Raw genomic sequence first — 20,700 nt, forward strand, 5'->3', positions numbered from 1 at the left:
TTTGTAAGTTCATTTCAAATTTTAACCATGCATATTGGATATTTGTACTTTGATATTTGTAAAGTGGTACTTATGGTTAATGATACACTTATGATACACTTGCCTTATTATTCAGTGTCCACTCTGTACAAATGGAGTTGAAGAAAAAATATTGAAAGTGTTGATCAAGATCATTGTTAGTTATAGGCCACGTTTGTTGTCACCTAAGGCAAAAATAAAAGGAATTTGTTTATAAGGAAAGTATTTTATTATTGTTTCATCTTTGCATCCAGTTTGCCTCTTTCACTGTTAAATAGAAAGCACTATAACAAAAATCTGAGAGCAAAATACAGACAGACTGACTCCCACAACCTGTCACTTCACATTTGTGAAAGTAAATGCTACATATAAGTAAAACTACATATGAGCATGATGGAGTATTTTTTAAAGCAAGGTTTAGATTTTTACAGGTTAAAAAAATGAAAACAGGCTATAAATAAATTTAATTAATTACTTCCTAATTTCTGAGGACTACGGCTCGAGCTGGAGGAAGGATTTTGCCCGGGAATTACAGCACTACAATGGGTAGGCCTTGGTTTCAATTTGCATGATGTCAATCACTATATATTCCTAATGCTGTATCATGTAAACCTGTTTTTTAGGTGTAGATGGTATACTTTGTGAACCTTTAGCTGATTTATTAGGGTCACTGATAAAAGTGTCATTGCATCTTTAACAGCTACGTTCACAGGGGAAGTCTTTCCTTTTTTTAATCCTGGTAGAGATGACAAAACCCCTATGGAGATAATACATATAACGGTACAGGATAAGTGTAATGAGACAGACAGACAAGCTGTAGAGTGAACAACTCAAGAACCTGCATAATATGGTGGTTTTCGTTGAATCTGAAGTTATTTTACACCACTTTGTGTCCAGTTTGAAGCAGTGCACAGTAAGTGTTTTCATTTAGCTCTAAATGATGAGGATGATTGTTATCATAAACTATGAATTTTTCTATGTGGAAATAAAGTTTGAAGATTTTACCTCGATACCAGGCCCAAAAGTGTCTCTATCTGTCCTTTCAAGACCAAAGACAGTTGGTGTGTATTTGGATGATGACAGTGGAGAGCTTTCCTTTTATAACATGGACGATAAAAGTGTCATTGGTTCCTTAACAGCTACGTTCACAGGGGAAGTCTTTCCATTGTTTAATCCTGGTGGAGGTGACATAGCCCCTATGGAGATAATACATAAACGGGTATAGGAAGTGTGTAGTGACATGTTTAAATCTGTGTAAATCTGTTTTTATTGTTGCTGTTACCTTTGGACTGAGCCAGAGTAGATGTTACACACTGTTTACAGTATCTATGCTAAGCTAAACTAACTGGCTGCAAATGGAAGCTGCTAATCAGTTTTATCATCTTCTCAAGAAGCACATTTCTCAGAGTCTGTCCTGTTCACCGTCTTTTAGTTTGGTGATATTATAGCCTAGTTATTCAGTCATTGCAGCATTCATTTCTCATCTCTCTTATCATCATGCTATACATCATGCACTTTATCCAATAGTAAACACACTTTAGGACATAATCACTGCTTCTATCTTTCCATTACACTGGGGCCATTTTGAGTGTTTTGCTGTTTTTTGTCTTTCTATAGTCACTTTACTCTCTTTGTGACTATGTTAAGTAAACCTGTCCAATTACATAGGCAGGATAAAATTTAAACTTAAACCCTGTCTTCTTATTTACCTTTTTGCTGAATGTGAACCCTCTATGTGCAGTTGTCCAACAACAATTTTTCCATGGGGATTAATACAGAAGTTAAACATTTAATGTGTCACTGAGTTTGTCAGCTACTGACCTTTTAAATTCTAATTATATAGTTGATGGGCTAATTGATCCTCACTTTGGAGAGAAACTTTTCTGACCTGCACTTCACTTCACAGCACTGAAACTCAAATATGAGTAACCACATTATATGATACAAAAAACATTCACACTGAGTTGTGCAATTAGGGAAAAAAGTTAAATAAATTCATGAAACCTGCTGCTCAAGTTTGACAGAGACTGTCTGTGTCAAAGACAAGGGGGACCTGATAATGTGACAATTTTATATCACATCCTCAATATGGGTAAAACAGGATAATGAAGTGTGCATATAAAGATATATATTAATTCTGTTGAGGTTATGACACAAAAAAATAAGCTGATTTAAGTTTGAAACAAATTAATCTATTAAAAAAAATTATAATTGTCACAAAAAATTCAAATGAAAAACTCATAAGCCAAATAAAGTGAGAGGATGAGTCCTAGGAAGTCCGAGCCAATCATGTTGGTTGCCTGAGTATAAAAGCTCCGCCTGCTGTCTATTTGTACAACCGAAAGTGAAACTTAAAGATATTGAGCCTGATAAAGCTCATTTTCAGGCGGGTTGGGAACAATTACACCGAGGGAAAAAAAAAAAACAACGAATGCGATCTGAGATTAAAAAAAAGCGCTACATTTACGTATGAACTACTTTCTCATTTCTATCATTGAGGACAACCGCTGGAGGCGTAGGAGGCATTTTTCCCTGGAATTACACCGCCACTATGGGTAGGCCCTGATTTCAGTTTACGTCTTGTCATTCGCTAAATATTAATAATGCCGTATGATTTAAACCTGGTTTTTCGGTGTAGAGGGCTGCGGACACCAGTGTGCTTCCTAAATTATGGCTGATTTAAAAACACAGTAGTTCTCTGATATAGGTAAGAAGCTTCGATTCTCGTGTTGCAGGTCTGCAGATGATATACACGCTCCTTGTGGCGGTTCTTTGTACATCTTTGTCTAGTGCTGCCTCTGGTAAGTCCCTTTCTGCTCCAAGCCTACATTTACCATGGATTACTGTCTATTCTTACATTTATTTAAGTATATGATACATTTTTATTTCAGTTCATTATTTTGAATGTGACATTTGGTGATTAACCTGCAAACTTTGCTTTCACTAAATCACACAAAGCATTATTTGTGGAGACCTTTATATCCTTTTCAAACAAATTACTATATATATATATATATATACTATATATACTATACAGTAATAAAATGATGTGACATTAGGAGGCCGTAACATATCTTCACTTATTACTAAACAACATCAGCTTGACTTATAACACCTGTTACAGTTTCAGGAAGCCTTGGGGTTTCGGTCAGGTCTCCTGTGTCCGTGCACCGAAGCCACACATCCACATTACCATGTTGGTTCAATCTACCACAGAGTGCAGAGGGTCTCGAGGTACGCTGGTACCGTGGTGATCACTTTGACATCCCCATCCTACTTTATCGGGCAGATAAAATTGGAGCATCCAAGGATGCTTCGTACGAGGGCCGAGTCTCGTTTGGTTTGAAGGATGCAGCATCTGGAGGACTAAAGGCAGGTGATGCGAGCCTGAAGCTGATGAATGTCACAATTGATGATGCAGGAGACTACACATGTTACGTCAGCATTGATCAGGGGTATGACAGAGGAGCTATCAGTCTGTCTGTGAAAGGTGAGTGTCATCACAGGGGCAAAATACATAAAACTAAAAGGTGATTTTCAAAAATGGAAAATTTACATCAAATGGTTTTAATTTTTTTCCTCTGACCCCATTACTAGAAACGGGAACCTCCCCTTCCCTGTCAGTCATGTGGAATGGAGGTAACCAGGTGAATGTGAGCTGTGAATCTGCAGGCTGGTATCCACAGCCTCAGTTGCGCTGGTTAGACAAGAAGCAGGCTCTGACCCCAAAAGATCTGAACTACCACAAAGACTCCTCTGGTCTCGTGTCAGTCCACAGCTGGCTTCTAGGTTCTGGTTCCTCTGAGTTTTCCTGCTTAGTGGGCCCTTCTGACGGAGAGGAGAAAGTTGCAAGAGTGCACCTGGGAAACTCTTTTCAGACTGCTGAACAAGGTAAAGAGGATAATTTGCACATAAAATGTAATTTCTTTCTTGAAACAGTAGACATAAAACAAAATTGAAAATTTCTTACTTTAATTTAGCATCTGGATCTTCAGTGGCTGGATGGGTGGCCTTCACTCTACTTCTCTTAGTGATGTTGGCTTTCCTTGGATGGCTGTACACCAAAAACAAAGGTAAACATTATGGCCTTTGCTGATATTAAATTGATGTACTTGTGGATATGGCATTGATTCATTCATTTATCAGCAAAATTAGGTAAAAAATTAAACACATCAAGACTAGAATATCATTGTGATGTAAATAATAATACTCATTAAAAGTCAATGCTTGAATGTTTCCTTTATGTTTGCAGTAAGGAGGCCAACAATTATTTATATTAACACAAAATCTGCCATTTAGTGTTTGGATTATTCTTTTGGTCTATCAATGTGAGAAAATATTTTTTAAAAATACATCAAAAATCTAAAAACAGTAAAAAAAAATTAAACTAATCCACTCTTTGTTTCAGCTCTGTTTTTTGGGAAGAAAGACAAAGCACAGAATGACCAAGCTGATGGTAAGAAACACCACATACAGTTACATAGAACATATCATTTCACTATTAAAATACATAACAAAACCTTAAGAATTGATATTTAACATTTCTTCTGTTTTTACAGGGAATTCTTTAACTGCACTTTTACTAAACAGTAAGAAGTAACTTTCTCAGTCATTGTTGATTAAATCAAAGCAGCAGACAGTTTAGTCGTTATTTGCTGGAGTGTGGTGTAGGATCCATGTTTACTGTCCTTTTTCTCTTTTGTCTTACAGAAGCAGATGTTCTCGCAGAAGCTACCAAGTACTATGGTAATATGATCACTAGTACTCACTGATACCAGTCTGTCCTGACTTTTTCTGATTTTACTCTCATCTCTGTTTCTATTTTTAACAGTAAATGTTACACTTGAGCAGTTGGAACATCCATATCTCACCATCAAGGATCGTAAACTGAGAGACAAAAGCAAAGATTTCTTTCCTGACAGTGAAAATCTTTCCTCACAACTGTGTCTCACAACTGTCAAAGGAACACCAGGCTTCTCCTCTGGAAAACACTACTGGGAGGTTTCTTTGTGGAATGAAGTTACAGGCCTCAAACAATCCTGGTGGTTAGGAGTTACAAGTGCAACTTCCTTTCCTCTGCAGAATAATGGCGCATTGACCCAGTCTAATGGTTTCTGGTTCCTGTCCTCATCCCCAGACAGAGCAAACAGCTTTCAGTTTAATACAAACCCAAAAGTGTTCCTACCTGTCCTTTCAAGACCAAAGACAGTTGGTGTGTATTTGGATTATGACAGTGGAGAGCTTTCCTTTTATAACGTGGATGATAAAGGTGTCATTGCATCTTTAACAGCTACGTTCACAAGAGAAGTCTTTCCATTGTTTAATCCTGGTAGAGATGACAAAACCCCTATGGAGATAATACATATAACGGTACAGGATAAGTGTAATGAGACAGACAGACAAGTTGTAGAGTGAACAACTCAAGAACCTGCATAATATGGTGGTTTTTGTTGAATCTGAAGTTATTTTACACCACTTTGTGTCCAGTTTGAAGCAGTGCACAGTAAGTATTTTCATTTAGCTCTAAATGATGAGGATGATTGTTATCATAAACTATTAATTTCCTTTCAAGACCAAAGACAGTTGGTGTGTATTTGGATGATGACAGTGGAGAGCTTTCCTTTTATAACATGGACGATAAAAGTGTCATTGGTTCCTTAACAGCTACGTTCACAGGGGAAGTCTTTCCATTGTTTAATCCTGGTGGAGGTGACATAGCCCCTATGGAGATAATACATAAACGGGTATAGGAAGTGTGTAGTGACATGTTTAAATCTGTGTAAATCTGTTTTTATTGTTGCTGTTACCTTTGGACTGAGCCAGAGTAGATGTTACACACTGTTTACAGTATCTATGCTAAGCTAAACTAACTGGCTGCAAATGGAAGCTGCTAATCAGTTTTATCATCTTCTCAAGAAGCACATTTCTCAGAGTCTGTCCTGTTCACCGTCTTTTAGTTTGGTGATATTATAGCCTAGTTATTCAGTCATTGCAGCATTCATTTCTCATCTCTCTTATCATCATGCTATACATCATGCACTTTATCCAATAGTAAACACACTTTAGGACATAATCACTGCTTCTATCTTTCCATTACACTGGGGCCATTTTGAGTGTTTTGCTGTTTTTTGTCTTTCTATAGTCACTTTACTCTCTTTGTGACTATGTTAAGTAAACCTGTCCAATTACATAGGCAGGATAAAATTTAAACTTAAACCCTGTCTTCTTATTTACCTTTTTGCTGAATGTGAACCCTCTATGTGCAGTTGTCCAACAACAATTTTTCCATGGGGATTAATACAGAAGTTAAACATTTAATGTGTCACTGAGTTTGTCAGCTACTGACCTTTTAAATTCTAATTATATAGTTGATGGGCTAATTGATCCTCACTTTGGAGAGAAACTTTTCTGACCTGCACTTCACTTCACAGCACTGAAACTCAAATATGAGTAACCACATTATATGATACAAAAAACATTCACACTGAGTTGTGCAATTAGGGAAAAAAGTTAAATAAATTCATGAAACCTGCTGCTCAAGTTTGACAGAGACTGTCTGTGTCAAAGACAAGGGGGACCTGATAATGTGACAATTTTATATCACATCCTCAATATGGGTAAAACAGGATAATGAAGTGTGCATATAAAGATATATATTAATTCTGTTGAGGTTATGACACAAAAAAATAAGCTGATTTAAGTTTGAAACAAATTAATCTATTAAAAAAAATTATAATTGTCACAAAAAATTCAAATGAAAAACTCATAAGCCAAATAAAGTGAGAGGATGAGTCCTAGGAAGTCCGAGCCAATCATGTTGGTTGCCTGAGTATAAAAGCTCCGCCTGCTGTCTATTTGTACAACCGAAAGTGAAACTTAAAGATATTGAGCCTGATAAAGCTCATTTTCAGGCGGGTTGGGAACAATTACACCGAGGGAAAAAAAAAAAACAACGAATGCGATCTGAGATTAAAAAAAAGCGCTACATTTACGTATGAACTACTTTCTCATTTCTATCATTGAGGACAACCGCTGGAGGCGTAGGAGGCATTTTTCCCTGGAATTACACCGCCACTATGGGTAGGCCCTGATTTCAGTTTACGTCTTGTCATTCGCTAAATATTAATAATGCCGTATGATTTAAACCTGGTTTTTCGGTGTAGAGGGCTGCGGACACCAGTGTGCTTCCTAAATTATGGCTGATTTAAAAACACAGTAGTTCTCTGATATAGGTAAGAAGCTTCGATTCTCGTGTTGCAGGTCTGCAGATGATATACACGCTCCTTGTGGCGGTTCTTTGTACATCTTTGTCTAGTGCTGCCTCTGGTAAGTCCCTTTCTGCTCCAAGCCTACATTTACCATGGATTACTGTCTATTCTTACATTTATTTAAGTATATGATACATTTTTATTTCAGTTCATTATTTTGAATGTGACATTTGGTGATTAACCTGCAAACTTTGCTTTCACTAAATCACACAAAGCATTATTTGTGGAGACCTTTATATCCTTTTCAAACAAATTACTATATATATATATATATATATACTATATATACTATACAGTAATAAAATGATGTGACATTAGGAGGCCGTAACATATCTTCACTTATTACTAAACAACATCAGCTTGACTTATAACACCTGTTACAGTTTCAGGAAGCCTTGGGGTTTCGGTCAGGTCTCCTGTGTCCGTGCACCGAAGCCACACATCCACATTACCATGTTGGTTCAATCTACCACAGAGTGCAGAGGGTCTCGAGGTACGCTGGTACCGTGGTGATCACTTTGACACCCCCATCCTACTTTATCGGGCAGATAAAATTGAAGAATCCAAGGATGCTTCGTACGAGGGCCGAGTGTCGTTTGGTTTGAAGGATGCAGCATCTGGAGGACTAAAGGCAGGTGATGCGAGTCTAAAGCTGATGAATGTCACAATTGATGATGCAGGAGACTACATGTGTTACGTCAGCATTGATCAGGGGTATGACAGAGGAGCTATCAGTCTGTCTGTGAAAGGTGAGTGTCATCACACGGGCAAAACACATAAAACTAAAAGGTGATTTTCAAAAATGGAAAATTTACATCAAATGGTTTTAATTTTTTTCCTCTGACCCCATTACTAGAAACGGGAACCTCCCCTTCCCTGTCAGTCATGTGGAATGGAGGTAACCAGGTGAATGTGAGCTGTGAATCTGCAGGCTGGTATCCACAGCCTCAGTTGCGCTGGTTAGACAAGAAGCTGGCTCTGACCCCAAAAGATCTGAACTACCACAAAGACTCCTCTGGTCTCGTGTCAGTCCACAGCTGGCTTCTAGGTTCTGGTTCCTCTGAGTTTTCCTGCTTAGTGGGCCCTTCTGATGGAGAGGAGAAAGTTGCAAGAGTGCACCTGGGAAACTCTTTTCAGACTGCTGAACAAGGTAGAGAGGGTAATTTGCACATAAAATGTAATTTCTTTCTTGAAACAGTAGACATAAAACAAAATTGAAAATTTCTTACTTTAATTTAGCATCTGGATCTTCAGTGGCTGGATGGGTGGCCTTCACTCTACTTCTCTTAGTGATGTTGGCTTTCCTTGGATGGCTGTACACCAAAAACAAAGGTAAACATTATGGCCTTTGCTGATATTAAATTGATGTACTTGTGGATATGGCATTGATTCATTCATTTATCAGCAAAATTAGGTAAAAAATTAAACACATCAAGACTAGAATATCATTGTGATGTAAATAATACTACTCATTAAAAGTCAATGCTTGAATGTTTCCTTTATGTTTGCAGCGACGAGGCCAACAATTATTTATATTAACACAAAATCTGCCATTTAGTGTTTGGATTATTCTTTTGGTCTATCAATGTGAGAAAATATTTTTTAAAAATACATCCAATATCTAACAACAGTAAAAAAAAAAATTAAACTAATCCACTCTTTGTTTCAGCTCTGTTTTTTTGTGGGAATAAAGACAAAGCACAGAATGACCAAGCTGATGGTAAGAAACACCACATACAGTTAAATAGAACATATCATTTCACTATTAAAATACATAACAAAACGGTTAGAAAAAAGAATTAATGTTTACCTTTTTTTTTTTCAGGAAATGCTTTAACTGTACCTTTACTGAACAGTAAGAAGTAACTTTCTCTGTCGTTGTTAATAGACTCAAAGCAGCAGACAGTTCAGTCGTTATTTGCTGGAGTGTGGTGTAGGATCCATGTTTACTGTCCTTTTTCTCTTTTGTGTTACAGAAGCAGATGTTCTCGCAGAAGCTACCAAGTACTATGGTAATATGATCACTAGTACTCACTGATACCAGTCTGTCCTGACTTTTTCAGATTTTACTCTCATCTCTGTTTCTATTTTCAACAGTAAATGTTACGCTTGACCAGTTGGAACATCCATATCTCACCGTCAAGGATTGTAAACTGAGAGACAACTACAAAGCTTCGTTTCCTGACAATGAAAATCTTTCCTGTCTCACAACTATCAAAGGAACACCAGGCTTCTCCTCTGGAAAACACTACTGGGAGGTTTCTTTGGGGTATGAAGTTACAGGATTCAAACAATCCTGGTGGTTAGGAGTTACAAGTGCAACTGCCTTTCCTCTGCAGAATAACGGTGCCTTGACCCCGTCTAATGGTTTCTGGTTCCTGTCCTCATCCCCAGACAGAGCAGACAGCTTTCAGTTTAATACAAACCCAAAAGTGTTCCTACCTGTCCTTTCAAGACCAAAGACAGTTGGTGTGTATTTGGATTATGACAGTGGAGAGCTTTCCTTTTATAACGTGGATGATAAATGTGTCATTGGATCTTTAACAGCTACGTTCACAGGGGAAGAAGTCTTTCCGTTTTTTAATCCTGGTAGAGCTGACCAAGCCCCTATGGAGATAATACATAAACCGGTACAGGATGAGAGTAGTGAGATAGGCGGAGAAGCTTTAGTGTCAAAAACACAAGAACCTGCATAATATCATTAATAACTGACATAAGAACCAATGTTTAATCACGTAGGACCTGTTTTATGCGTCAGCATTGATAAGAAAAAATAAATTCAGGTCATAATTTTTTAACAGGTGAGTGTGACTATAACATTTATGATCCAACAAATGGCCCATTGCTCGTCTCTTGCAGTCCACAGTGATGAGACCCGGTTAGTCCTGATCCTGACCTAAGATGTGGTTCTTCTTTTGCATATTCAAATGTGGACTACAAGGAAAATACATTTTTATCCTTAGTGACTGAAACTGTCCTGAATTTAGTATCAGCTTCCAAATTTCATCGAGTTTCATCTTCTCATGTAAATATAGTTTTTGGATGTTTGTAAATGACAGTTACTGTTGTATGAACTACGAAACCATATCTCATTTATTTGCTGCATTGGATTTATACTAAATAACATTTATACTAATTTCATATATGTACTAAAGTAAAGCATATGTATTTGTACTTTAAAGCAGCTAATATTATGATTGTATATTGTAATGTTTATACTACTTCTATCACATTGTGACCAGTTTTGACTCCTTTTAATTTTATATCACTTTGTGTTTAGTTTGACCCTGTGTTCAGTGTTTTTCATTTATCTCTGCATGATGAATTGTGAACATAAACTTATTTTGCTATGTGAAAACCTAATTTTAGGTTAGTAGCTTGATACTAGATATTGAAGCACACCTGTTTTACTGAGATGTCGATCTAGGTCGAGTTGGTGCTCTGTTACTGGCCTTTCAACTGGTAAAGCACAGCTTGGTGTCTGATAGATTACCTGATTGTTTGCTGACAGGTGGACTGGTTGAAGAGAGGATGGAGACACTAGGAAGTGGTTGTGTGCTCTTTGCTGCTCGTGTTTGTTATCTTAGGTACCTTATAATGGTGGTAGAAGAGAAAGAGAAAAAAATCTGAGATGGTTAACAAAATGGGCAGGAATTACATGGTATTGTTACAATACTTACAGGTTTGTTGAAAGAAAGATCTACTGCCAACTTAAAAAGAATTACAAACTCAACTAAATCAAACCTTGGACTCTGTAACAGTTCCACATTTTGCAGGCCTGACAAGTAACCTGATCTGTGTTTATAGCTTTATTTCTGAAAACTATTACCTTGTGTTATTGACACAGAGCATTCTCAAGTCACAGACTTTAATAACATATGGCTTGTTACGTTGCTCGAGTTTGAAATGGATGAGACACAGTTGCTATTTAGAAAATGAAAAAAAAAAAGAATAATCTGAACTCTGACAATACACGATTAGTTTGAAAATGCACTGAGCTAATATTAGCACACAATATACTGAATTTGGCATGTGGAATGAGGAAGCTTTAAGAGTGTACTTTAAGAGTATAAGTAACGGTTTAAGTTTTAGTACGCTATCATAGATGAACATGAATCACATTTTTAAATGTGTAAAGATATGTGATGTTAAGTAAGTTGATTGCATTTTATAACACTGATCACTCCGCTTTTATGTTGAAGCATCAATTTCTATTGTGTATGAAAAGTGCTGTACAAATATATTTGTTAAAATGTAAGACAGTTTCATAATGTTTGTTATTGTGATTGCAAGTTTTTTTTTAAACAAACTCATCAATCTGGGATCCTGTATTTACTTCTCATTTCCATTTCCTCTGTTTGTCCACAATGTAAGACTCGCTTTACAATTCAGTTTACAAAAACACAGCAAAATGTCATACACTTTAATACATACAAGTAGTATTTACAGTATGTACACCATAACACAATACTAACTTTGTAATCACTACTTTATAATTTTCATAGATTAGGAAGTATTTACATTCTGAATAAGACCCTATGTTGATTCTGAAATAAAATTTGTTTACAAATCATGATATGCAAAAAAACAAGTAGGCGTGCATACTAGTCTGCCTATGATCAGGTACAAGAGGTATGCAAACACCACTTCACAGGTGCATCATAGTCCGAGAATTCAAAGAATATTTTTTTAATACATTTGTCAGTTGGGTTTCTGTGGGTTGAGGGCACATTTGCCAGTCAGTATCAAAGACAAACTATACAAGTTCATACATGTCATACATGTAGTCCATCTGTTGGGGTTTTTAAACTTCAGAACCAATGGTTTCTTTCTCCAAATCTTACAAGTTCATGTTTGGTCATCAGCCATCAGGGGAAGCAAATGCTAGACCGAAGACAACTTGCTGCAGCATGTCCTGGTGGTCTAAAGCACATCTCTTCAGAGACCCTGGTTGCATTGTCACCTTTGCTATTTCACATCTCCTTACACTCTCCGACGTCAACTATCTAATAAAGTAAAAAATGACTTAAAAATTATGTTTAAAAATCATTCACTGTCAGAATTCATAGTCACGCACCCACACAGGAACATCTTGTTCAACCGCCTTTAAATTACTTCCAGAAAACACTGAATACAAATGATCCTCAACTGGAACATTCTTCAACATTTGTTAGCTTAGTCACATTTATTACACTTCTCCCTTATGACCAGGGTGATGAGACAAGAAATGCACCTAACTGAAGGTACTGCACCCATGAAAGAAAAAAAAAAAAAAAACAAAAAAACAAAAACAAAAGGAGATGCAGCATTCCACCATGACCAAGAGTTTTTTTCTCTTGACTCTGATTGCTGGTGGTTTATACATTTTGGTATGTGTCCGATGCCACGACTTTGTTTTGCTCTAGCTGACCGCCATGGCACTTTCCCTCCTCCCTTGTTTTTTCAGCAGCTGGATGCGATTGTGAACATAAAACTTGATGGCCCTCCAGTCCCGCTGATTGCTCACTAAGAGAGGGCAGAGTTCCAGGCAGCGCTCGCAGTCCGCCTTTGCCGGGACGCGTAGCTCTAAGAGATTTCTCTTCAGATGAGTCTCTACTGCTACACGTTCAGCCTCTGACCAGGGACGTTTCAACACACCACGCTTCCCTGTGAGATAGAGGTAGAGGTGTTACAAAGATAAGCTACAAAAAAAAAACACAGAATAAAATTTGACTGATGTGACCCAAACTTGTTATTGAGAGAAGGTTACCTGATTTTGGAGGTATACATCTCCTTTTATGAACATTGGCTACTGATTGGTTGACTGTAGAAGGAATCGGTGCATTCTTCTTTCCCGGTGGTCGGCCCGGCCCTTTCTTCTTCACAATAACCTCTGCTTTCTCCTTAACCTCCTCCTTCTCCTCCTCTGCCTCAGAGTCTTCGGAAAAGGAGTCTGCTGAGTTCCCAGACATCACTGTAGAACAGAGGTCAACAGAGGGTAAATAATCAAAGGACTAACAGACAAGTCAACATATTCAGAAAATCTGTTATGAAGTAGAGCCAGTACTGTTATTTAAATGTTACTTAAAATGTTTCCTAAATGGCTTAGTGGTAGAATCTGGCTTCAAAATGAAGACTAGCTTCATATTTGGCATACATATATTAGAGCAGTCTCAAACCTCTAATCTGATTCCAAGCAAAAGCCAAATATAATACAAATATCATAAATAATATTTTTTTACGCAGGTACAAGAATACCAATTTTACCTTACATCAAGCAAACTGGTTTTGCTAAATGCTACTTAAAGGTGCTTTGAGATTAATGAGATTTTTTATTCATTGCTACACCAGTGTTATAGATGTACTGAAATTTTTTTTTTTAAAATTACACTGTCCAGAATTTTTTTTATAATTAATAGGAATAGGAATTATTAAACAAATATTCCTACCAATTCATAATAATAGCTCCAAAGTATGAAAGGATTCATTTTTATATTGTATTCAGATGAGGTGCTGGGAGTTAATATTTACAAAGCATTCTTAGAACCAGCAGATGCACTGAATTGAACACTGTATGCATGGGTGTAACCATTTGTTACGGAAAAACAACACGATATAATTCCTTACCGTCCAACTCAAGGCAGATGTGCTGCAGGCTCATCCCTCGGAAAAGCACACCTTCCCTCTCTCCATAAAGAACAACTCGAGCTACACGACCCATCAGTGCTGGGTCACGTATGATAGTAGAACAGTTTTGGGTCACGTGGTACTCTCGCTCCAGGAAGTCCTCCAAGCGTTTGGTAGCTCCACCCTGACCCTCACCCTCCTCTAAGAGTAGCAGTTGGGTAAGGATGGCCACCTGCCTCCGCACTCGCGTTGCTGTCAGTGCTCCAGGATTCTTGGCCCCACTAGCTCTTGCCAGGTTTCTCAGAAGGTCTGTGCCCCGGAGAGGGGTGGCAGGAGAGTGGTAGGGTCTAGAGAAGACGTAGGGGCTCTCTGGGTCTACACCCACATTGGGGCTGGTTTGAAGCAGCAGGTCCAAGCAGGACTCACAGTGTGGTGGGAGAATAAGGGGCTGAGTGCGACCGCGCTTGCCTAAAACACCAGCACGTGGGAGGTGACAGAGGACCTGGCGCTCGAAGGGAGACAGGAGAGCTTCCATGCCTGAGGGGGAGCTGGTGCTGGAGCCAGTCTGAGGCGCAACACGGTTGTGATAGTCCTGGACAGTGAGCTTGGCTACCTCACATTCTCGGTGACGGTTGTAAAGGATGAGCAGGGAGAGGCTAGAATGGCAGAGCAGGCGCCAGGCCTCAGCAGAGTTAGGCGAGCGGGTTAGAGAGAGGAAAGAGGAGTGCTGCTGACAGCGCAGGTAGAGCACCAGACAGGAGAGGGAAGAGAGCAGCGGAGACATGTGGTGTCTGTGGGTGCTAGAATGCAGAGAACAAGAGAATTCTGATCAAATTAAATGAATGAAATTATGACATAAATGACATTTTCAATTGGATAAATGAAAATAAACTAATAGATCCATACCTTACAGTCTCTCCATTCTTCTCCTCTGGTGCCTCATCTTCCCCATCTCCACTAAGCTCCAGTTCTTCATCTGGATCTATGTCTGGCTCTGGGGTTGGAGGTGGAACCAGCTCCTCCTGACTTCTTGAGCTCTCCACCTTCTGCTGCTCTTCATGCACCTCTCTTTTCATCCTTCGACCTCTTCGAGGAGGAGGCGGAGATGGAGGTGGTGATGGACTCTTTACTCGTGATAGCATCGGTGTTGCAGGCCGTTTTGTGGCAGGCACTGGTAAGCCTGGCCCCTTTTTGGTGACTACGGGCTGATTGGAAGTAGGTGGTGAAAGTGAGAGTGAGAAAGAGACGCTGCCTGTGCTTGGGCAGGGTGTTGGTGATTCCTTCTTCCTGGAGAAAAGAGACGGTGGTGCAGGGCTGGAAGCAGAAGACTGAGGAACAGCAAAGGAATGACTCTGAGTTGCAGAGGCTGACGATGATGAGGGCTGAGGGTGTGAGGTGCTACCATTTGAAGAGCTGTGTGTGTGGAGGTGTGCCAGCTCCATGGCTGTTCTGACCTCGGGCTGATTGGCGTGGTGTTTTTCCAGGTGCCGAGCCAGAGAGCGATAGTGGCGGCCACAGTATGGGCAGTGTTGCCGTCGGCTCACTGTGGCACTGCTAGAGCTGCCAATGTTTATGTTAATGTTATTGTTGATGTTGGTGGTTGGAGGGGCCAGGGCGCCAACTGGGGGCTGGGACTGGGATCTGACAGACGGTGCAACAGGTGCTGGGCGAGAAAAGGTGGAGCAGGGGCGCCCAGGTCCTCTAGAGGACGTAGGTGCACTCTTCTTCTTTGAATTGACAGCAGCTGGCATCTTGCGCTTCTTGCGGCGGCGAAGCATTCTGCCTCTTAGCTCCTCAATGTCCTCTTCTTCATCGTCGTCGTCATCATCATCCTCCTCCTCCTCTTCATCCTCCTCACGATCTGAGTCACTAGGTTCAGAGTGGGTGAGTGGGGAGGATGAAGGTGATAATGACCAGGAGGGGGTAAGGTAATCAGAAACAGAGAGGGACAGTGGGTGGGGTCCAGCCTCATCCTCCTAGTAAAAGACAAATTTAATATGAAAACAAATCAAGTTAGCTCACAGTGCAAATATATTAACCAGATCTGCATTACTAATACAATTGAAGGTAGAGGAATAGTCTGATGTTTTGCATCGCCTTCTCTAATCGGTCTAATTTTGCAGTCTCCATGACACCCATGCCTCTCAGCCTGTGCTGCACACTCAATTACAAGTTCTACCGTAATATGGAGGGACACACATGACTTCCCCAAGTAGACTTCCAGAATTTGGGAGAACACAGATTTCCCTGCTGATTTCTCTGGCATAACCAGGATTCTGTTCATGTTTTTTAGAATATGATAAAAAGCTACAGATAGGGCAAGAAGCACGGTGAAAAACTTAATGAATGGGGAAAAAAAAAAAGTTCATTACCAGAGTGATGCTTCCTCATTTTTAAATCCTAAAACTGTAACAAAGACAAAGTGGCCTGCAGAAGTCTAAATAAGTTGCTTTCCTCCACGTTGCTCATAATTCAGGCATCTTACATTGTGCAGCTCCACTGTCTCTCTCCCTGCATTCAATTCAATTCATTCAGTTAGAGTGCAAAAAAGTAAAGAAGCAGCAATATCTCTATAATACATCCTATATGTCATAAGTAACCATGTCACTAAACTGCATTTAAACGTGTTTCCCAATTACCAATAAATGTGGTTACTTGACTGACAACATGCCGTGATATAGATTATTAAATTAATATATAAATGTTTTAAAATACAGGGAAAAAAAGAGACAAAAATATTCACTAATGAAAATTTGTCTAAAATATACTGCTTTTGACAAAGAAAATGTAAATAAAATAATGTAGGCTATAAACTTAGACTAAAACTAGTGAAAAATCGCCGAAATTTACAAAAAATAAAACATCTCATATAAGGACATATCACATATGGCTTTGACTTAAAACTGAAAACAAAAGATAATTCATGATAAGATAAAGAAATTTGGTCTAGTCTTAGTCACAAGTGCATAGTTTCAGTGGTACATTTGCGGGTACTATTTTCACCCATGCCTTTGGTGTGTTAGTAAGTATTTCAGTAGCAGCAAGACAATAAAAGAACGTTCAATTCAAACCACACTGCAGTGCCCATGTTCATGGTAATGAAGGGACATGTCAGCCTGTCCAACAGTGTGGCTCAGTGTGTTCTGGACAAAAAAAACCCACATCATGACACAGATCTATAAAAGATTATTATCAGGTTTCTGCTTTATAACTAGTACTATTAGTAGGGTTAGTCTCTTCATGAAATTCTTTTGGTGTATTTTGCACAAGTTACCATTATGTCAGTTGCTTACCATTGCATTCTCGCCCCAGTCTGTCAGGCTATAGTCCACTGTGATCTCCTCCCCTTTGGCGATGTCTCGGATTGCTATGACAACCAACCGCACCTGGGTTCCACAATGGACTTCTCGAATCCGACAGTTGGGTGGTGGATGAAAGAGCACAGGTCCCCGGACACCACTCGCTCCCTCCTCCCCCAACTCTGGCACACTGGGACACACAAACTGACATTAGTAATATGCATCACCTCCCTTCAGAAAAAGCTTCAGAGCACAGTTACCATGGCAAGGTTGCCTCTTACCAAAGCTGACTGGGATCAGGCAGGTAGTAGGGACTGCCAGGTGGAGGGAGACCATCTTCTGGACCCTCTGGATACTGGCCATCTCCTGGGACAGAGTTAACTGTGTAAGTCTAATGCAGCTCCATATCAAACCACAGGCTTTATGCTTCTAAGTGTCTCTCTTTACTACAATAAGCTGCTAATTACAACTATCATACACTTGTTTTCCATAAGCATGAGAGTGGATAAAAACACCAACACCAGGTGGCAAAATGTGTGCGTTTCTATAAATACCGGGACTGTAGCTGTGTTCTGACATGCTCTCCTCCTCCTCATCTTCTGTTACATACGCTCGGTCACACACCTTCACAGGTGTCCCCTTCCTTTTTCTCCCACACATGCGTCTGTGAACACAAAATCCAACCTTCAGTTAGCAGAACGACATATTCAAACAAAGCAATGCCCGAGGCTTCTCTAATGTGAATATCTGGTTAGAGGACGGCAGAAATGAGGGAAGCATCTGGTACCCGTAGCAGAGCAATACTTCAGTCTGCTAACTTTTCGATCAGGTGGGTGACTCAGCCACAACAATAAGGATAGGAATTCTATCTACTGATCTATCTACTGATGGACAGTAGTAACAAGATTGTTATTCTTACCTTAAGAAAAAAGTAAATGTTTTTGATTTAACTAGCAATCATAACAAAGCCACGTATAAACTTTAATAACATTTACTTAAGGGCTATAATTAACATTTATTACAAGATGTAATAAATTTAAATGTACCTAATGGATTTTCCTAAAACTCAAAAGTCAGGCAGCAAAATTGTTTGTTTTATCCGACCAACAGCCCATAACCAGCAATACTAGTTTGAGAGCAAAAACAGTCAACAAACAGAAAAATAATCAGCAGACATTTTAATGCTTTGAGGGTTAAACAATTGAAAACATTTAAATGTGTCTCACTCCAGTCTAGAAAGTTGTGACAGGCTTCTGTGGCTTATTGGTTGCAGCTATAATTCAGTCTCTGACAGACAAATACAAATAGTAAAGTGTATAAAGTGCAGGTTTAAATTTTTGCTTTGACTTAAATGATTCATTAATTTAAAAAATGTGTCATCTACTGACTCCCCTATTCAATCGCTAAACGTACAGTTGCAGAAACGCTGGTCGACTGTAAACAGGCAGCTACTCTGCAAACTGTGCTTCTTCTATCTCCGTTATCATTCTGGTTTTAAATCAGAATACTTGAAATGGCCCCCACCCCTTTATTTTGTCACCCCAGATGGTAGAACAGCATTTACATTGACTGATTACCACAACAACGCGTCTTTAATTCATTAAGTTGGTGACAGCCAACTGATTTCTGATGTATTTCGGTCGCGTTCAGCAACTTTGTTTACCCAAAGCCAAACAAGCCACGAGTCATGATCGCACCAGCTAAGCAGAGTCAATTATACTGGCCTTGTCAAATAATATGTTACTGGAGCTCCAGTCTATGGAATCGTAGACATACGGAGGGGATAACTGACAACAGAGCAGCTCGCCGATCAGCTAGGTTACACTGATGATTCCTGCTGGGTGCATGCTAACATGAATGCTAACCCGCGGCTAGCGTGCTAGCTTCCAGCGACTAACGTTACACTTCTGTCCCGTCAAAACATCGAGAATAAAAGGCTGGCGGTTAATCCCCAGCCGGGGCCGGCAGGGTTAGACGCCTCCTCACAGGATACGCGAGCTGCAGCCGAAAAATCCAAACACAACCCCGGTGTCGCCGCTCGGTTTTCCGCGACATAACGCTGGAATCACGCACGCGAATAAAAGGCTTCTAACATTAACTAAACATATGTGCACGCTCGCAGCCGCGCGTGCGTCTCCTTGCATTTTTCGCACAAATGCCAGGTCGGAGAAAGAAAAAGCAACCTCCGCTCGGCGGCCGAACCGGAGGCTCGTTATGCTCACTCACCCCCGTGGCGGCAGCGGCTTGCTCCCATCCCCGTCGCTGTCGAGGGTCGGTGGCTCCCGGTAGTCAAAAGGCGACCGTACATTCTCCGCCATTAGGACTCCCTTCGCTACCTCTCGCACTCCGGTAGGTTGCACAACGCGCATGTGCACAACATCCTTTGGGGTTCTAATGGTAAAATGGGGTGCACCCGTCTCTGAGGGAAACACGGAGCTGTTGTAGCCTCCACGGCCACGGCTAATGCACTGATAGGAAATAGGTTATTATATCTGTGCAGTAAAAGCATGTGAATCGTGAATTCATCTGGATATGCAGATAGAGCAATACACTGCTTTTAAATAGGCCTGTTTCCAGTAGTGCAATATAGTAATCAGCAGTGTTGTAGGTAATTGTAAGTACAGATGAGACGTATTTCCATTATTGTGTGCAATTGACCAAAAAACTCAGCATTACATAAAATAATAAATTGTATTCAAAACATATGATAATCTGAACAGTGTATAAGGCAATTAACACATGAATGCATAATTATGCAACAATATTATATCATATTGACTGCTGTAAAATGAACCATTGTGTACAAAGAGTAATTTTATTTTTTATACTTAAAGTATTTCTTTAGCTAATACCTGTGTGCTTTTTCAACATATAATTGATTAGTTATCAACCATTCCTTTAGCAAGAGTTTAAAGCCCCCTCTCAGTTCACGTTTCATTCAAATGTCCTGAAAAAATGTAGTTACCTTATTTGTTCTGTATTCTCAGTGAGATGAGGAGCTGATAAATTACATAATTACAATAGATAATCACAATAATCATAACAATAACTAATTCACTCAACCATCACAACCACACAGGGCAATGCTGATTAGAAAACAAGTCTGTAAGTTGTTCTCAGATAGTGTCAGAACTTTTGTTTTTCTTCTTTCTCTCACACTATGACCTTTTAAACTCATCCTGTGACCCATTTCAAGAGGTTGAGACCCAGGTTTGGAATCACTGAACCAAAGAACCCAAATGTATACAGTTTACATTAATAAATACTAGATCCACTTCAAAAAGCTTCAACAGTAAAACAATACTTACACTTGCCTCAGTATGTTTCTAAATACATTACATTGAAAATAATTAGTGTATGCAGGATTTTGAATGCATGGTTTACACTCGTGTCAATTCTGCTTCAGCTTCTCTTCTAATATGAGAGTGCTGCTTCTAGCTAAATTTCTTGTCTTAAATGAGCAAGCCAAGTTTGTGGAAAAAGGTCATCACTATAGTACTTTTGTAGAT

At 39.4% G+C, this 20,700-nt stretch overlaps 3 protein-coding genes across 7 annotated transcripts; 2 read left to right on the forward strand and 1 right to left on the reverse strand.

Annotated features, from left to right (window-relative positions):
* The first annotated feature begins 1,045 nt into the window (after positions 1-1,045).
* Positions 1,046-6,336, forward strand: LOC137137283 (butyrophilin subfamily 3 member A3-like). The gene is made up of 9 exons (XM_067523359.1): positions 1,046-2,573; positions 2,754-2,819; positions 3,143-3,508; positions 3,616-3,909; positions 3,999-4,091; positions 4,427-4,474; positions 4,578-4,607; positions 4,729-4,764; positions 4,850-6,336. The coding sequence occupies exons 1-9, from the start codon at positions 2,570-2,572 to the stop codon at positions 5,431-5,433; spliced, it is 1,521 nt and encodes a 506-aa protein (XP_067379460.1). The 5' UTR covers positions 1,046-2,569; the 3' UTR covers positions 5,434-6,336.
* A 555-nt stretch (positions 6,337-6,891) lies between these two features.
* On the forward strand, positions 6,892-11,608 carry LOC137137282 (butyrophilin subfamily 3 member A3-like). 2 transcript variants are annotated; one of them, XM_067523357.1, is made up of 9 exons: positions 6,893-7,098; positions 7,279-7,344; positions 7,670-8,035; positions 8,143-8,436; positions 8,526-8,618; positions 8,956-9,006; positions 9,112-9,141; positions 9,263-9,298; positions 9,384-11,608. In XM_067523357.1, the coding sequence occupies exons 1-9, from the start codon at positions 7,095-7,097 to the stop codon at positions 9,980-9,982; spliced, it is 1,539 nt and encodes a 512-aa protein (XP_067379458.1). In that variant the 5' UTR covers positions 6,893-7,094; the 3' UTR covers positions 9,983-11,608. The 2 variants fall into 2 exon arrangements, with proteins under 2 accessions (XP_067379459.1, XP_067379458.1); XM_067523358.1 differs by lacking the exon at positions 9,112-9,141 and having other exon boundaries at positions 6,892-7,098.
* Positions 11,609-11,695: 87 nt separating this feature from the next.
* Positions 11,696-19,576, reverse strand: LOC137137281 (uncharacterized). 4 transcript variants are annotated; one of them, XM_067523352.1, is made up of 8 exons: positions 19,418-19,576; positions 17,746-17,855; positions 17,473-17,557; positions 17,186-17,381; positions 14,799-15,868; positions 13,893-14,692; positions 13,036-13,239; positions 11,696-12,932 (listed from the first exon to the last, which is right to left on the reverse strand). In XM_067523352.1, the coding sequence occupies exons 1-8, from the start codon at positions 19,558-19,560 to the stop codon at positions 12,688-12,690; spliced, it is 2,853 nt and encodes a 950-aa protein (XP_067379453.1). In that variant the 5' UTR covers positions 19,561-19,576; the 3' UTR covers positions 11,696-12,687. The 4 variants fall into 4 exon arrangements, with proteins under 4 accessions (XP_067379453.1, XP_067379454.1, XP_067379456.1 ...); XM_067523353.1 differs by lacking the exon at positions 19,418-19,576 and adding an exon at positions 18,916-19,272; XM_067523355.1 differs by lacking the exon at positions 19,418-19,576 and adding an exon at positions 18,418-18,890.
* Positions 19,577-20,700: the final 1,124 nt, after the last annotated feature.

Source organism: Channa argus, chromosome 12 (genome assembly GCF_033026475.1).
Source record: "Channa argus isolate prfri chromosome 12, Channa argus male v1.0, whole genome shotgun sequence".
Classification (NCBI taxonomy): domain Eukaryota; kingdom Metazoa; phylum Chordata; class Actinopteri; order Anabantiformes; family Channidae; genus Channa; species Channa argus.

Excerpts from the sequence above, each read along its gene's own strand:
- LOC137137283 (XM_067523359.1), top strand. Across the intron at positions 2,820-3,142 it reads TTTGTCTAGTGCTGCCTCTG|TTTCAGGAAGCCTTGGGGTT; the intron begins GTAAGTCCCTTT and ends CACCTGTTACAG. Across the intron at positions 3,509-3,615 it reads TATCAGTCTGTCTGTGAAAG|AAACGGGAACCTCCCCTTCC; the intron begins GTGAGTGTCATC and ends CCCCATTACTAG.
- LOC137137282 (XM_067523357.1), top strand. Across the intron at positions 8,437-8,525 it reads TTTTCAGACTGCTGAACAAG|CATCTGGATCTTCAGTGGCT; the intron begins GTAGAGAGGGTA and ends ACTTTAATTTAG. Across the intron at positions 9,299-9,383 it reads AGAAGCTACCAAGTACTATG|TAAATGTTACGCTTGACCAG; the intron begins GTAATATGATCA and ends TATTTTCAACAG.
- LOC137137281 (XM_067523352.1), bottom strand. The coding sequence starts at position 19,560 with ATGCGCGTTGTGCAACCTACCGGAGTGCGAGAGGTAGCGAAGGGAGTC. Across the intron at positions 17,856-19,417 it reads AAGCCGCTGCCGCCACGGGG|ACGCATGTGTGGGAGAAAAA; the intron begins GTGAGTGAGCAT and ends TTGTGTTCACAG. Across the intron at positions 17,558-17,745 it reads AGAACACAGCTACAGTCCCG|GAGATGGCCAGTATCCAGAG; the intron begins GTATTTATAGAA and ends ACTCTGTCCCAG.